Raw genomic sequence first — 16,893 nt, 5'->3', positions numbered from 1 at the left:
GTCCGACCTGTCCCGTTGCAGGAGAAGGAGGAAGATGAAGAAGAGGAGCCTCTGGCTGTGCCCGTGACGCGGTGGCAGGCAGAGAAGATCACCCCTCTCACGCTCTGGTCACCTGCAGAGGTGGTACAGCCACCTGCCCCAGGTACGTTGTGTGCGCTGGGAATGTGCCAGGAGCAGCAGATGGTGCCACACCGGGAACACGTCTCATCGTGGCCATGTGTATAGTATGGATCTGCTGTGTGTGGTGGGGAGGAGACATCAGTCAGGATTCACCTTTCCAGCAAATCATGGTAATCTCCTACATGTGCTCTGCTCCCCATTGTAGTGGTCGGAGATCCAGGAGATACCGCAACCTCTGAGGCTGCTCTGAGTGCGGACGCTGAGTCTGCCGAGGCTGCACTCCCTGACCGGTCACCGGAGAACGTAACAGCCATCGAAGCACCGGCACCTGATGTACCAGCCGAGGAGGAACCCACACCCAATGACCCTGAAGGTGCAGAAGCCGGGAGCACGGGCCTTGTTGATGGTGAGGACATAGCTGATCATATAATAAGTCATCTAGTCTTATCTGACATTAACTATAGTTTCATAGTCCCGTTACGATGCCTCCATATCGGCTGCTCGGCTCAGTGGCATCCTGTCTGGGTGTAAGGTCCATGAGTGGCCATTTGTTGCTCCCTCCGGGAATGTGTGGCCATAGGCAGCAGCCGATACAGCCCAGCGTCATGGTTATTAGTCTGATGGCCTCGTCGCCGTGTACAGGATATTATATTGACTCTTATAAACCTCGCGGACAGCAGAATGATCTCAGTGATGATCTTACTCTCTCACAGATCCTTAAGCCTGAACTGAGAGAGACCAGATAATGACCTTCTGGAAATGTCTGTGATACACAGAGAAGACGACCGCGAGAAACCTGCCCAACCGGATCACACAACCGAGTGCGGTGCTCCCCCGACCTGTACTACGTCTGCAGCCCCTGCCCTGCGTCAGCCAATCAATAAACAGTGTCTACATCCACGCTGTGTCCTCTGCGTCTCATTTCCAGCTGTCGCAGATATACACGGAATCATTCCCATTGTGGCTGTAGTATCCAGCATAGTCTGTAGCGCTGTACACTCATTGGCTTCATGAGATGACATCAATTCAATTGATATTGCTGCCCGGTCTCCCGTCTATAGTGACGGGAGAGCGCAGGGGCGATATTCAATTGATGCCCGTTGACGCACCTATTGCGCTGGGTGAAATGAGCGCCCCCCCTGTCCTGGATCGCAGACGGAATTACTTTGTGGAGTGCGCACCCCGGGAGCCCAGTGAGATGCTATCAGCCTATCACTGGCTGTGATCGCCTCAGCCTGATTGGCAAGCAGAGGCGGGAGGGGGCGTGCCAAACGCATTAGTCCGGCGCAGTCCTGACACCGGAGGCGTTCCTGGACCATTGGGGGGGGAGAGGTGGGCCGCGGCGGCTGCGTGACGTGACATGTGGGGCGGACTAGCCTTGTGCTGGGCGTCCCCCCCCCCCCTCCAGCATGCCCCCCCCCCCCCCCCCCCAGCATGTCAGAGTAACTGATCATAGATGTGCTAAATTTAGCACAACTACGATAAACTCTGAATTACCCCCCATGCTGCACTGCAGGGGGGGCAGATGTAACATGTGCAGAGAGAGTTAGATTTGGGTGGGTTATTTTGTTTCTGTGCAGGGTAAATACTGGCTGCTTTATTTCTACACTGCAATTTAGATTTCAGTCTGAACACCCCCCACCCAAATCTAACTCTTTCTGCACATGTTACATCTGCCCCCCCCCCCCTGCAGTGCACATGGTTTTGCCCAATTGCTAACAAACCTGAATAAGGCCCAGTATTTCCTTTTGAAAGCGGCCACTATAAAAGTGTACACTTTAAACAACGCACCGCAATATATAGATTCATTATGTAAACCAAACACTGCAGAATTCTGACAACAAGCGTTCTCCTCAAACATATGGAGTACACTGACATTACACATCAGCGGAATACACAGCTGCTGTAGATCAGCCATCCTATGAGAGTGCTGATACACGTGTCACACCGGTAAGCCAGACAGGAATAGGGGGACAGCGAGGCACCTTCCCATGTAATACAGTGTCCCCAATACACTACAATGCTCTGTGGTCACAGTCTGTAGCGGTCCAGTGTCCCCAATACACTACAATGCTCCGTTATCACAGTCTGCAGCGGTCCAGTGTCCCCAATACACTACAATGCTCTGTTATCACAGTCTGCAACGGTCCAGTGTCCCCAATACACTACAATGCTCCGTTATCACAGTCTGCAGCGGTCCAGTGTCCCCAATACACTACAATGCTCTGTTATCACAGTCTGCAGCGGCCCAGTGTCCCCAATACACTACAATGCTCCGTTATCACAGTCTGCAATGGTCCAGTGTCCCCAATACACTACAATGCTCCGTTATCACAGTCTGCAACGGTCCAGTGTCCCCAATACACTACAATGCTCTGTTATCACATTCTGCAATGGTCCAGTGTCCCCAATACACTACAATGCTCCGTTATCACATTCTGCAATGGTCCAGTGTCCCCAATACACTACAATGCTCCGTTATCACAGTCTGCAACGGTCCAGTGTCCCCAATACACTACAATGCTCTGTGGTCACAGTCTGCAACGGTCCAGTGTCCCCAATACACTACAATGCTCTGTTATCACATTCTGCAACGGTCCATTGTCCCCAATACACTACAATGCTCTGTTATCACAGTCTGCAATGGTCCAGTGTCCCCAATACACTACAATGCTCCGTTATCACAGTCTGCAACGGTCCAGTGTCCCCAATACACTACAATGCTCTGTGGTCACAGTCTGCAACGGTCCAGTGTCCCCAATACACTACAATGCTCTGTTATCACAGTCTGCAATGGTCCAGTGTCCCCAATACACTACAATGCTCTGTGGTCACAGTCTGCAATGGTCCAGTGTCCCCAATACACTGCAATGCTCTGTTATCACAGTCTGCAATGGTCCAGAGTCCCCAATACACTGCAATGCTCTGTTGTCACAGTCTGTAGCGGTCCAGTGTTCCCAATACACTACAATGCTCCGTAATCACATTTTGCAATGGTCCAGTGTCCCCAATACACTGCAATGCTCTGTTGTCACAGTCTGTAGCGGTCCAGTGTCCCCAATACACTACAATGCTCCGTTATCACAGTCTGCAACGGTCCAGTGTCCCCAATACACTACAATGCTCTGTTATCACATTCTGCAACGGTCCAGAGTCCCCAATACACTGCAATGCTCTGTTGTCACAGTCTGTAGCGGTCCAGTGTTCCCAATACACTACAATGCTCCGTAATCACATTTTGCAATGGTCCAGTGTCCCCAATACACTGCAATGCTCTGTTATCACAGTCTGCAACGGTCCAGTGTCCCCAATACACTACAATGCTCTGTTATCACATTCTGCAACGGTCCAGTGTCCCCAATACACTACAATGCTCCGTTATCACATTCTGCAACGGTCCAGTGTCCCCAATACACTACAATGCTCCGTTATCACAGTCTGCAACGGTCCAGTGTCCCCAATACACTACAATGCTCTGTTATCACATTCTGCAACGGTCCAGTGTCCCCAATACACTACAATGCTCCGTTATCACAGTCTGCAACGGTCCAGTGTCCCCAATACACTACAATGCTCTGTTATCACATTCTGCAACGGTCCAGTGTCCCCAATACACTACAATGCTCCGTTATCACATTCTGCAACGGTCCAGTGTCCCCAATACACTACAATACTCCGTTATCACAGTCTGCAACGGTCCAGTGTCCCCAATACACTACAATGCTCTGTTATCACATTCTGCAACGGTCCAGTGTCCCTAATACACTACAATGCTCCGTTATCACAGTCTGCAACGGTCCAGTGTCCCCAATACACTACAATGCTCTGTTATCACATTCTGCAATGGTCCAGTGTCCCCAATACACTACAATGCTCTGTTATCACATTCTGCAACGGTCCAGTGTCCCCAATACACTACAATGCTCCGTTATCACAGTCTGCAACGGTCCAGTGTCCCCAATACACTACAATGCTCTGTTATCACATTCTGCAATGGTCCAGTGTCCCCAATACACTACAATGCTCTGTTATCACATTCTGCAACGGTCCAGTGTCCCCAATACACTACAATGCTCCGTTATCACAGTCTGCAACGGTCCAGTGTCCCCAATACACTACAATGCTCTGTTATCACAGTCTGCAATGGTCCAGTGTCCCCAATACACTGCAATGCTCCGTTATCACAGTCTGCAATGGTCCAGTGTCCCCAATACACTGCAATGCTCTGCTTTCACAGTCTGCAACGGTCCAGTGTCCCCAATACACTTGCAACGGTCCAGTGTCCCCAATACACTACAATGCTCTGTTATCACAGTCTGCAATGGTCCAGTGTCCCCAATACACTGCAATGCTCTGTTGTCACAGTCTGTAGCGGTCCAGTGTCCCCAATACACTACAATGCTCCGTTATCACAGTCTGCAACGGTCCAGTGTCCCCAATACACTACAATGCTCTGTTATCACATTCTGCAACGGTCCAGTGTCCCCAATACACTACAATGCTCTGTTATCACAGTCTGCAACGGTCCAGTGTCCCCAATACACTACAATGCTCTGTTATCACATTCTGCAATGGTCCATTGTCCCCAATACACTACAATGCTCCGTTATCACATTCTGCAATGGTCCAGTGTCCCCAATACACTACAATGCTCCGTTATCACAGTTTGCAACGGTCCAGTGTCCCCTATACACTACAATGCTCTGTTATCACATTCTGCAATGGTCCAGTGTCCCCAATACACTACAATGCTCTGTTATCACATTCTGCAACGGTCCAGTGTCCCCAATACACTACAATGCTCCGTTATCACAGTCTGCAATGGTCCAGTGTCCCCAATACACTACAATGCTCTGTTATCACAGTCTGCAATGGTCCAGTGTCCCCAATACACTACAATGCTCTGTTATCACAGTCTGCATCGGTCCAGTGTCCCAATACACTACAATGCTCTGTTATCACATTCTGCAACGGTCCAGTGTCCCCAATACACTGCAATGCTCTGTTGTCACAGTCTGCAATGGTCCAGTGTCCCCAATACACTGCAATGCTCTGTGGTCACAGTCTGCAGCGGTCCAGTGTCCCCAATACACTACAATGCTCTGTTATCACAGTCTGCAACGGTCCAGTGTCCCCAATACACTGTAATGCTCTGTTATCACAGTCTGCAACGGTCCAGTGTCCCCAATACACTGCAATGCTCTGCTTTCACAGTCTGCAACGGTCCAGTGTCCCCAATACACTGCAATGCTCTGCTTTCACAGTCTGCAACGGTCCAGTGTCCCCAATACACTTGCAACGGTCCAGTGTCCCCAATACACTACAATGCTCTGTTATCACAGTCTGCAACGGTCCAGTGTCCCCAATACACTTGCAACGGTCCAGTGTCCCCAATACACTACAATGCTCTGTTATCACAGTCTGCAATGGTCCAGTGTCCCCAATACACTGCAATGCTCTGTTATCACAGTCTGCAATGGTCCAGTGTCCCCAATACACTACAATGCTCCGTTATCATATTCTGCAACGGTCCAGTGTCCCCAATACACTGCAATGCTCTGTTATCACAGTCTGCAACGGTCCAGTGTCCCCAATACACTGCAATGCTCTGTTATCACAGTCTGCAACGGTCCAGTGTCCCCAATACACTACAATGCTCCGTTATCAAAGTCTGCAACGGTCGTGCTGCTTATTTTATATATTGGTTTGATAAAAAAAAAAAAGATTTGTACATCATACTCACTATAATGTGTTACTGCTATGTCTGTGTGTGAGGTTATTATTATACTGTATTTGCCGCTGAACACCCCTCATATACACTTATACATACAGCTGTTGAATACTGTGACAGAGGCAACCTGCTGAAGGCCTAACAGTTATATATATGTACTACGGGATAGTACGTATATTATGTATACACCCAATAATCACAATATCAAAAGGTGATCTACATTCACTAGTATAGTATAAAAGCATAATAGAATCCATAAACATCCTAGTGACATTTGGTGGACCCCTTTGTTCTAAGTAAGCATTCGTTACCTCTCATACCAAGAAATAAAGACACGGAGACTTAAATTTGGCAGAAAAATTGCTAGCTATTTATTTGACCCTAACCATAGCAAACCTGTAAATGAAAAACTTTTGTTAAGATGCCGAAACAGCCGGCATATGGTGGCAGAAAAAAAAAGAACGGCTCTATTAAACTGACGCTAACCTTAAAAATGCTAAAATCAAAACCATCTTAATTTAAATACAAACTATCAAAACGGTAATAGGTGCTAGCTCCACCCCCACAATGACTTCCCACCCGGAGGGGTGCCCCATTCCGCTGCCTCCCGGTCGGGTGGTCGAGCGGGCAATAAGTCGATGGAGGTGAGTGCACCTAAACCAAATCAAACTGTAAATCACTACAGCTTACCATACAACTACAAACTGCCGTTCTTTTCCGCCAACAGCGAAAGACTCCTCCCCAGAGTCTTCGCACCGCCACCATAACCTCACCCTAACTCCTGCAACACTAGGAACAGATCCTCCAGGAAAAACATCATCCCCTCATTGGATAGGTGCACACCATCAGGCTGAAAAAGGTGACTGTCTCGGAACCGAATCCTAGGGTGGTGAACTACCTTGCCTCCGTGGGACAGCACCCACTTCGCCACCGCCACATTCACCTTCCTTCTGGCCTCATCAATTACGCGACCGTCCATCACACCTCGCCAACTCAACCTTGGCACCATCAATGAGAACACCAATATGCAATTGGTCCATGCCGCGGCCACACTTGCCAGATCCTGTATCATGGCCCACCGCAACTCCAAAGACGTCCTCTTCCCCAGGTCGTTGCCACCCAGATGGACAACCAATACTCTAGGAACTCCATGCTTGCTGGCCTGACTGACTAGTCTACTCCTCAGCTCTTTCCACATCATTCCTCGCCAACCAAGCCATCTAACTCCCTGAGCCCTAGGAAACCGCTGAGCCCCAGCCGAGGCTAAAAACTTTGCGGCCCAAAAAACATACGAGTGGCCCACCACCCAAACGGTCAAGTCATCAGCAAATCAACCTGAAGAGGAGGAAAAGGGGGTAAAATTGGTTACTAAATATCTAAACCATAATTCAGTAAGTGCATTAACCTGAAGGATCTGCCAAAAAGAAAAAATTTCTGTTTCCGAATATTGCAGAAATCTCGGCCTAGCCGATCTGCACGAGCTTCGAGCCAAGTTGAAGCATAACATGAACACACGAATGGGGAAAATGAAAACAAATTTAAAAAAATAAAACGGGGGGGGGGGGAAGGGGGTTAAAAAGGGGTAAAACATGTAAGAACTCAGCTGGAGGTGAAAGCGTAAAGACCTGCTGAGGGACTCTGATTAGAACGAATTAGCCGAATTGTGGATTAGAATTCAGTCCGTCGAGTCAGGCAAAAAATCGCAAAATAACTCCAGACCCCCGCTGCCGGCTCATGCCCGCAACGGCGAGTAGCTAATCCCTGAGTAGGATAAAAAGGGGAGAAGACAAACACACTCACAACACCATAACGTACTGAACTGTACAACATGACTGAACAACTGTAATTAAACAACAAACTACGCGCGAGCCAACATCTCATGCAACGGGGCGAATATTCCGTCTGTAACTTGACGACTTCCATCGCCCCACCGCCTGGACCTCGGCCATGGAATATCCCGCCGCCGCAGCCGACGTTGCAGCCCCTATGCAGAAGGAATGCGTCCCGAAAGCAGCGGGTGGAAGGCCCAAGCTCGCAAGACAGCGACCCAGCATCCAACGAAATTGATACTTCGTCACCGGCAGCCCGTCATAATGCAGCAGCCATGACCCCCGACCGCCGGGCCGTACTGCCGCATACTGCACTGCCAAACTTACTGGGCAAATGCTCTCATCCAGTGCCGGAACCAAGGTGACCCAACGGCCTCTCCCCACTTGGTCCGTCTTAGAGCGACGCAATCTGCAAAGCAAGGACCTCTCACCCACCACCACGTCCCCGACCAGCATGCGCGAATCTGCTCGCTTAGAAGGCGCCACCAATTCCGAAACCCTCAAGACCCCGTGGTAAGCCATTGAGAACGCCAATCTGAACAACAGCGACTCAAACATGGACGATGCGACACCACCTACCGCCCTGATGACAGCTGGCAACAAGGCCGCGTCAATGGGCCGCCTCTTGTCAGGCGGCGTCGGCGCGACTCGCGCCCATCCTTTCATCGCCTTCAGCAGAATCCCACTTTTCGTCACGTCGGGGACACCCTTTATTTTGCTGAAAAACGAAATCCCAGCCAAGTACCGGGCAACCACCGCTCTGGACCTACCCGAAACATACAGCTGCCAAATAAAAGAAAGCATCACCCGATGCCCGCTCTTACCTTGTGAATTCCGTCCTTGAACAAACTCCTCCCACTCGCTCCAGGCTTGCCTGTAAGCCGTAAGCGTAGTTGGCGCGACTGACTGCAACGCTAGACCCTCCAGTCCGGCCCGATCACCTGCCAAACATAACCGGGACAATGAAAACCATGCTCGTCGGCCTCGGGTGCCAACAAACAAAATCTTTCCCACTGCCCTCGTGATAACGCGTCAGCAATTCCGTTCTCTAGCCCCGGCACGTGCTGCGCGCGGAACCACACGTTTCCGACGTAGGCACGTCAACAGCAACTGCCCCAGCACCCGCAGAACGACCAGCGACTTCGCCCTCTGGTTGTTAATCGCATGCACCACACCCAGATTATCACATCTAAACAAGATGCTGCGATGAGCCAGCCGATCGCCCCATACCTCCAGCGCCACCACAATGGGGAAAAGCTCCAGAAGCAAAAGGTCCTTTGTTAAACCTTCGCGATGCCATTCCGCCGGCCACGAGGCCGCGCACCAAGATCCCTCCAGATAGCAACCGAATCCAGAGGCACCCGCTGCGTCGGTGAACAACTGCAACCTAGCGCTGTCCATCATTGGGGCCTGCCATATACACACCCCGTTGAAGTCCTCCAGGATCGAGGCCCATACTGCCAAATCCCTCTTAATCTCTGAGGACAAACGTACGAAATGGTGTGGTCTGGCACACCCCGCAGTCGCCCTTTCTAGCTTCCGGCAGAAAACCCTGCCCATCGGGATTACCCGACAAGCAAAGTTCAACATGCCCAGCAAGGACTGCGCCTGCCGTAGTGTGACCTTACGCGACCCTACAAACCGGCAAATGGCGTCGCGGAGCTTCACCACCTTGTCCCGAGGAAGCCGACACGCTCCTGCCACCGTGTCAATCTCAATCCCCAAAAAGGACAAGCAGGAGGACGGGCCCTCTGTTTTATCCTCGGCCACCGGAACGCCGAAGTGGAAAAACAGCGCTCGGATGCTGAAAAGCAAGTCGCCGCACCGTGGTGAATTTGCCGGACCCGCGCACAGGAAGTCATCGAGGTAATGGGCGACCCCGTGACCCCCTGATGAAGACTCCACGCACCAATGTAAAAAAGTGCTAAAACGCTCGAAAAATGAGCATGAAACGGAACATCCCATCGGCAAACATTTGTCGATGAAATACTCCGCTCCAATCCGGAAACCCATAAAATGGAATGAGTCCGGGTGTAATGGCAGCAACCGAAAAACGGACTCAACATCAATCTTAGCCATGAGGGCCCCGGTCCCGTAACCGCGGACCATCTCCAACGCTTCGTCAAACGACTGATACACCACCGAGCAATGAGCCGGCGGTATTGCGTCGTTGACCGACGCCCCCGACGGGTAAGAAAGATGCTGAATGAGCCGGAAAGCGCCTGGAGTCTTCTTGGGAACCACCCCCACTGGAGTCATCCACCGGGGGCAATGGAAACGGTCCCTCCATCCTGCCCAACCTGACCTCCTTATCCACTTTCTCCCTTAGTACTAACGGCAAGGCTCGGGCAGACTGGAGGTTCCGCTGGGCACGTACGGACACCTCGCTCGCAACAGGCAAGCGAAACCCAAACTGAAAACCGGAAAACAAAAATTGTGCATCCTCCCTATTCGGATACAAGTCCAACCACCAGCCCATCGTCTCCAATTTAATTGGTGTTGGCGCTCTGCGAAGCGCTCCCACCCGCGGCTTGTCTGGGGTAAGTTTGTTTACCCCGGGCACCCTGCCGACTGCCTTTGAAGCAGGAGGAAGCTGGGTGGGATCCGCCGCACTGCAGGCACGAGTGTCGAAAACGACACTGCTTGCCGAAGGAACACGCCGCGTTGTTAAATGCGAAACATTTTCCTTTTGTGGCGGCACGCCCCCCTGCGCGGACGGCCGACCTACCTGGCTTGGCCAATCCGCCTTCCGCGCCGGACCCTTGGGCGGACGACCCTGCGCGGTGCCCGTCCGCCCCGGCTTCCGGGGCTCCTCAGCCTGTTGCGAAGCCCGAGTGACCTTGAGCCAGACCTCAACGTCCTTGAACCCAAAGTCCATGACCTGCAATCCGTCCTGCTTTTCCCTGAATTCCTGGTCGTACCTACGCCACTCCGATCCCGCAGACGTGCGCTGCATGTCGTGCACGAGATGCATGTACCGGATTATATTCATGTGCTCGTTTGGCCTGTCCTCCAGGTAACACGCCGCGAAGACCCAAAACGCGGCCAGCCAATTATCGAAGGTATGGAATGCCTCCGTCCCGATACCCTTCTTCGCTGCCGCCGCTTTATACTCCCTCTTCGCGTCCTTCGTCAGGACGAACACATCAACGAAGTCCCCTCTGCGAATCTTCCTGCGGCAGCTATCTCGAAGCCCCCGCATAACGGCAGTATATTCGCAGCGCACGACCCCTGGCAAATCGCGGCGCTTCTTGGCCCTATGAGCTTCCTCGCTAAGCCGCTTGCGCCTCTTCCGCCTCTTCTGCTGGCCCGCTGCCCTCTTGGCGAATTTCGTCGCCCGCTTCCTTGCCCTAGTCGTGCTACTGACTGCGGACACCTGCGACGATAGAGAAGACGAAGAGGAGGAAGAGGAAGAACTACGAGAGCTAGAGCCCGTGGAGGAACCTGATACCGACTGCACCACCTCACCTGATGCCGCCGACCCCGACATGGAATCCTCCGGCGTGGCCAAACCGCCGTCTTCCTCTTCGTATTCAGCCATCTCCACTTCCCCGAGGTCCCCTGTAACAGAGAAAGAAACGGAGGACCCAGCCAGCACTTGCGGCGCATGCCGCGCCCTCCGTGAGGGGGGAGTTGCCGCCGAGCACCCCTGCGCGTCCTGCCCCGGACCCTGCTCCAATTCTGCGGCCGCCGCCCTGAGCTCCCGGCAGGCGTGTGCCACTCGCTGCGCCGCCGCAGCCCTCCGACCACCGGCCCCGCCTGCAGCCGCAGGTTCGCCGGAACTAGCAGCCGTCCTCGGGGAGCCAGCCGCTGCTAACGGCCCTAAAGCCTCCACCACGGTGGCCAGGGCCGACGCCAGCGCTCCGGAGGGGTCGCGACCCCCCCCAAAACGAGCCATCGGGCTCCAAGGAACCTCCCGTCGGGGCCCGCGCGCGACCACGCGCCCGCCGCCCGACCGGTGGCAACCGGGCACCCAACGCCCGCTGCCCCGGTGGGAAGACGGGGGCGCCCCTGTCGGCGCCCGCGCTGCCCTCGCTCTCCGCCTCCAAGTACGCCACCTCCCCCTGCGAGTCGGAACTATCTCCCGCCACTAGGGGGGAGACGCCCCGGGAATAATCCGCACGCGCCGCCGCCCTGCGGGCGCTGACCCATTCCCTGTCCCCCCTCCTCCCCCGCGGGCCGCTGGATTTCGGCCCCAGGGGAGTAATTAGGGGAGACCGAGAAACTCGCGGCGCAGCTGCGCGCGCCCGCGTGCGCACTGCGCCGCTAGCAGTGGACACGGGCACGCGCGCCCAGTCACCGTGTGCAGCTGCACTCCGGTGCTCATATTCACCCACCACTTGTGCCTCCCGCCGGCCCCCTGATGCTGCCCTACCTCTCCTGTCTCCCCGGCCCCCGCCGGACTCCGGCAGCCGGGGAGTTAACTGCGGTGAACAGGGGGACAACAGGGCTGGCGGCGCCGCTGCGCGCACACGTGCGCGGCCGGCGCCAGGCATGGGTGCGCGCGTCCCACTGGTCTCCGTAACAGCTCCCCCGCGCTGACCATACCCGCCGCGCGAGGCCCCGAAGCAAGCCCCGCGCGGCGAGCCACCGACCCCCGTCCGCCTTCTACCCCCCGCCCGGCACTCAGCTCCGGCCGCGGCAAGGGGGGAGAGACAGGGGCCGCCTGTGCAGCAGCCGCCGAGCGCCGGACACCGCCGCGTCGTCAGGCGCTCCCAGAGGCGAGGGCTGATGCCCGTCTACCTCCGGGCCTGACTGGATCTCTGGCCTACCCCGCCGCCCGCGCCCGCCCGGCAATGCCGGCCTGGCCCCCAGCGGCGAGGCCGACCCGACCCGCCTAGCAGCGCTCCTGCCCGCGGAGGCCGCAGGGGACGAAGCCCCGTCCCCCAGGCCTGCCATTACTTCCCCTGGCCCAGCTCCACCGCATGAAGTGCGGTATCGAGCTGGGGTCCCGGCGGAACGGCGAGGACGGGAAGCCATGGCAACCAAAGTAAGGGAGAGCAGTTAAATTCAAAAAACCCTAGCTGTACACCAAATATGGGGAGCTCTGCACTGCAGCACAAGGCAATTTCAGCAACCAGAGAGAGACAAAATGGCCTATCCTACCCTATATATGCTAACCCTCCCCTTTTTCCAAGGGCTGTACTTTCCTTCCAGCTAGGTCCACCCCTCACAAGATGTTTAACTCATTCCTTTCCTATGCTGTCAATTCTCTCTCCTTTTGTTCTAGATAGATGATACAGCAGATTCATCTTGAACTTTGTACACACTGAAAGAGGAAAAACAACTTTGTTGGCCAAGTATTAATTCCACATACGCACATCCGAAAAGCTCATAGTGTCCAGCTTAATTCCTAATATGGACACATAGCTGAAGATCACGAGTATCTTGTAGTTTTCTTGACAATCGTCCTAATATTGCATAAGACTGTATTCCAGATGTGTGAAATCATATGGGAGGGTTATAAGAATGGAGCGTAACTGGTATGTTATAAAAATCATTGTTTGTTACGTGTATCTGTTGTTAAAGGATTTTGACCCAGGCTTGAGAGGATGTTCCCTCTCAACCTGTATACGGGCGTGGCCTTTTTAATAAATAATTATTGATTTTTATAAATCTAAGTTCAATTCATTCTTTTACCTAACAACAAACAGCAACATGATGATTAATTTAATTGACAGTAAGTATTTAACACAGTATACAGTATATATATATATAGTTGTGTTTATATGTGGTTGGATTGGAATCAGGATAGAAGCCGCTGGGCCGCGGGTAATTACCTATTACTGGGGTATTTATCCTGCACGCGTTCTAGTGCACACAGGGCCCAGGTGGGTGTGGATCATTGGGTCAGCAGTCATTAGGTCGACAGGAGTTTTTTTTTTTTTTTTTGTGTGTTGTTTCCTTCGTAAAAGTGACCGGGAACCCCAATTAGTACACCGCGTCCCCTCGCATGGCTAGCTGCGCTCGGCACAGGTTACTATTCCCAATCGTAGTCCACGTGGATCGTAAAGTATGAAAAAGTAAAAAAAAAATGTTTGTTTTTAAAAAAAAAACCTCATGTCGACTTTTTCATGTGTCGACTTTTGCCATGTTGACCTAGTGACCCTGTCGACCTAATGCGTGTCGACCAATTGTGGTTGACCTTAGAGATGAGCGCCTGAAATTTTTCGGGTTTTGTGTTTTGGTTTTGGGTTCGGTTCCGCGGCCGTGTTTTGGGTTCGACCGCGTTTTGGCAAAACCTCACCGAATTTTTTTTTTGTTGGATTCGGGTGTGTTTTGGATTCGGGTGTTTTTTTCAAAAAACCCTAAAAAACAGCTTAAATCATAGAATTTGGGGGTAATTTTGATCCCAAAGTATTATTAACCTCAAAAAACATAATTTACACTCATTTTCAGCCTATTCTGAACACATCACACCTCACAATATTATTTTTAGTCCTAAAATTTGCACCGAGGTCGCTGTGTGAGTAAGATAAGCGACCCTAGTGGCCGACACAAACACCGGGCCCATCTAGGAGTGGCACTGCAGTGTCACACAGGATGTCCCTTCCAAAAAACCCTCCCCAAACAGCACATGACGCAAAGAAAAAAAGAGGCGCAATGAGGTAGCTGACTGTGTGAGAAAGATAAGCGACCCTAGTGGCCGACACAAACACCGGGCCCATCTAGGAGTGGCACTGCAGTGTCACGCAGGATGTCCCTTCCAAAAAACCCTCCCCAATCAGCACATGATGCAAAGAAAAAGAAAAGAAAAAAGAGGTGCAAGATGGAATTATCCTTGGGCCCTCCCACCCACCCTTATGTTGTATAAACAAAACAGGACATGCACACTTTAACCAACCCATCATTTCAGTGACAGGGTCTGCCACACGACTGTGACTGATATGACGGGTTGGTTTGGACCCCCCCCAAAAAAGAAGCAATTAATCTCTCCTTGCACAAACTGGCTCTACAGAGGCAAGATGTCCACCTCATCTTCACCCTCCGATATATCACCGTGTACATCCCCCTCCTCACAGATTATCAATTCGTCCCCACTGGAATCCACCATCTCAGCTCCCTGTGTACTTTGTGGAGGCAATTGCTGCTGGTCAATGTCTCCGCGGAGGAATTGATTATAATTCATTTTAATGAACATCATCTTCTCCACATTTTCTGGATGTAACCTCGTACGCCGATTGCTGACAAGGTGAGCGGCGGCACTAAACACTCTTTCGGAGTACACACTTGTGGGAGGGCAACTTAGGTAGAATAAAGCCAGTTTGTGCAAGGGCCTCCAAATTGCCTCTTTTTCCTGCCAGTATAAGTACGGACTGTGTGACGTGCCTACTTGGATGCGGTCACTCATATAATCCTCCACCATTCTATCAATGTTGAGAGAATCATATGCAGTGACAGTAGACGACATGTCCGTAATCGTTGTCAGGTCCTTCAGTCCGGACCAGATGTCAGCATCAGCAGTCGCTCCAGACTGCCCTGCATCACCGCCAGCGGGTGGGCTCGGAATTCTGAGCCTTTTCCTCGCACCCCCAGTTGCGGGAGAATGTGAAGGAGGAGATGTTGACAGGTCGCGTTCCGCTTGACTTGACAATTTTGTCACCAGCAGGTCTTTCAACCCCAGCAGACCTGTGTCTGCCGGAAAGAGAGATCCAAGGTAGGCTTTAAATCTAGGATCGAGCACGGTGGCCAAAATGTAGTGCTCTGATTTCAACAGATTGACCACCCGTGAATCCTTGTTAAGCGAATTAAGGGCTGCATCCACAAGTCCCACATGCCTAGCGGAATCGCTCCGTGTTAGCTCCTTCTTCAATGCCTCCAGCTTCTTCTGCAAAAGCCTGATGAGGGGAATGACCTGACTCAGGCTGGCAGTGTCTGAACTGACTTCACGTGTGGCAAGTTCAAAGGGCATCAGAACCTTGCACAACGTTGAAATCATTCTCCACTGCACTTGAGACAGGTGCATTCCATCTCCTATATCGTGCTCAATTGTATAGGCTTGAATGGCCTTTTGCTGCTCCTCCAACCTCTGAAGCATATAGAGGGTTGAATTCCACCTCGTTACCACTTCTTGCTTCAGATGATGGCAGGGCAGGTTCAGTAGTTTTTGGTGGTGCTCCAGTCTTCTGTACGTGGTGCCTGTACGCCGAAAGTGTCCCGCAATTTTTCTGGCCACCGACAGCATCTCTTGCACGCCCCTGTCGTTTTTTAAAAAATTCTGCACCACCAAATTCAAGGTATGTGCAAAACATGGGACGTGCTGGAATTTGCCCATATTTAATGCACACACAATATTGCTGGCGTTGTCCGATGCCACAAATCCACAGGAGAGTCCAATTGGGGTAAGCCATTCCGCGATGATCTTCCTCAGTTGCCGTAAGAGGTTTTCAGCTGTGTGCGTATTCTGGAAAGCGGTGATACAAAGCGTAGCCTGCCTAGGAAAGAGTTGGCGTTTGCGAGATGCTGCTACTGGTGCCGCCGCTGCTGTTCTTGCGGCGGGAGTCCATACATCTACCCAGTGGGCTGTCACAGTCATATAGTCCTGACCCTGCCCTGCTCCACTTGTCCACATGTCCGTGGTTAAGTGGACATTGGGTACAACTGCATTTTTTAGGACACTGGTGAGTCTTTTTCTGACGTCCGTGTACATTCTCGGTATCGCCTGCCTAGAGAAGTGGAACCTAGATGGTATTTGGTAACGGGGGCACACTGCCTCAATAAATTGTCTAGTTCCCTGTGAACTAACGGCGGATACCGGACGCACGTCTAACACCAACATAGTTGTCAAGGACTCAGTTATCCGCTTTGCAGTAGGATGACTGCTGTGATATTTCATCTTCCTCGCAAAGGACTGTTGAACAGTCAATTGCTTACTGGAAGTAGTACAAGTGGGCTTACGACTTCCCCTCTGGGATGACCATCGACTCCCAGCGGCAACAACAGCAGCGCCAGCAGCAGTAGGCGTTACACGCAAGGATGCATCGGAGGAATCCCAGGCAGGAGAGGACTCGTCAGACTTGCCAGTGACATGGCCTGCAGGACTATTGGCATTCCTGGGGAAGGAGGAAATTGACACTGAGGGAGTTGGTGGGGTGGTTTGCGTGAGCTTGGTTACAAGAGGAAGGGATTTACTGGTCAGTGGACTGCTTCCGCTGTCACCCAAAGTTTTTGAACTTGTCACTGACTTATTATGAATGCGCTGCAGGTGACGTA

General features: G+C 52.3%; 1 protein-coding gene across 1 annotated transcript in view; it reads left to right on the top strand.

Moving 5' to 3' along the window:
* The window catches only part of LOC134989144 (radial spoke head 1 homolog), a 13,630-nt gene extending 12,610 nt beyond the window's left edge, over positions 1-1,020 (top strand). Inside the window, exons 5-7 of the mRNA XM_063950590.1 lie at positions 12-142; positions 326-526; positions 834-1,020. Coding sequence (XP_063806660.1) covers positions 12-142; positions 326-526; positions 834-841 — 340 coding nt within the window. The 3' untranslated portion in view covers positions 842-1,020. The remainder of the gene's footprint in view (positions 1-11; positions 143-325; positions 527-833) is intronic.
* Positions 1,021-16,893: the final 15,873 nt, after the last annotated feature.

Source organism: Pseudophryne corroboree, chromosome 2 (genome assembly GCF_028390025.1).
Source record: "Pseudophryne corroboree isolate aPseCor3 chromosome 2, aPseCor3.hap2, whole genome shotgun sequence".
Classification (NCBI taxonomy): Eukaryota; Metazoa; Chordata; class Amphibia; order Anura; family Myobatrachidae; genus Pseudophryne; species Pseudophryne corroboree.
This window is presented reverse-complemented; position numbering and strand designations above follow the sequence as displayed.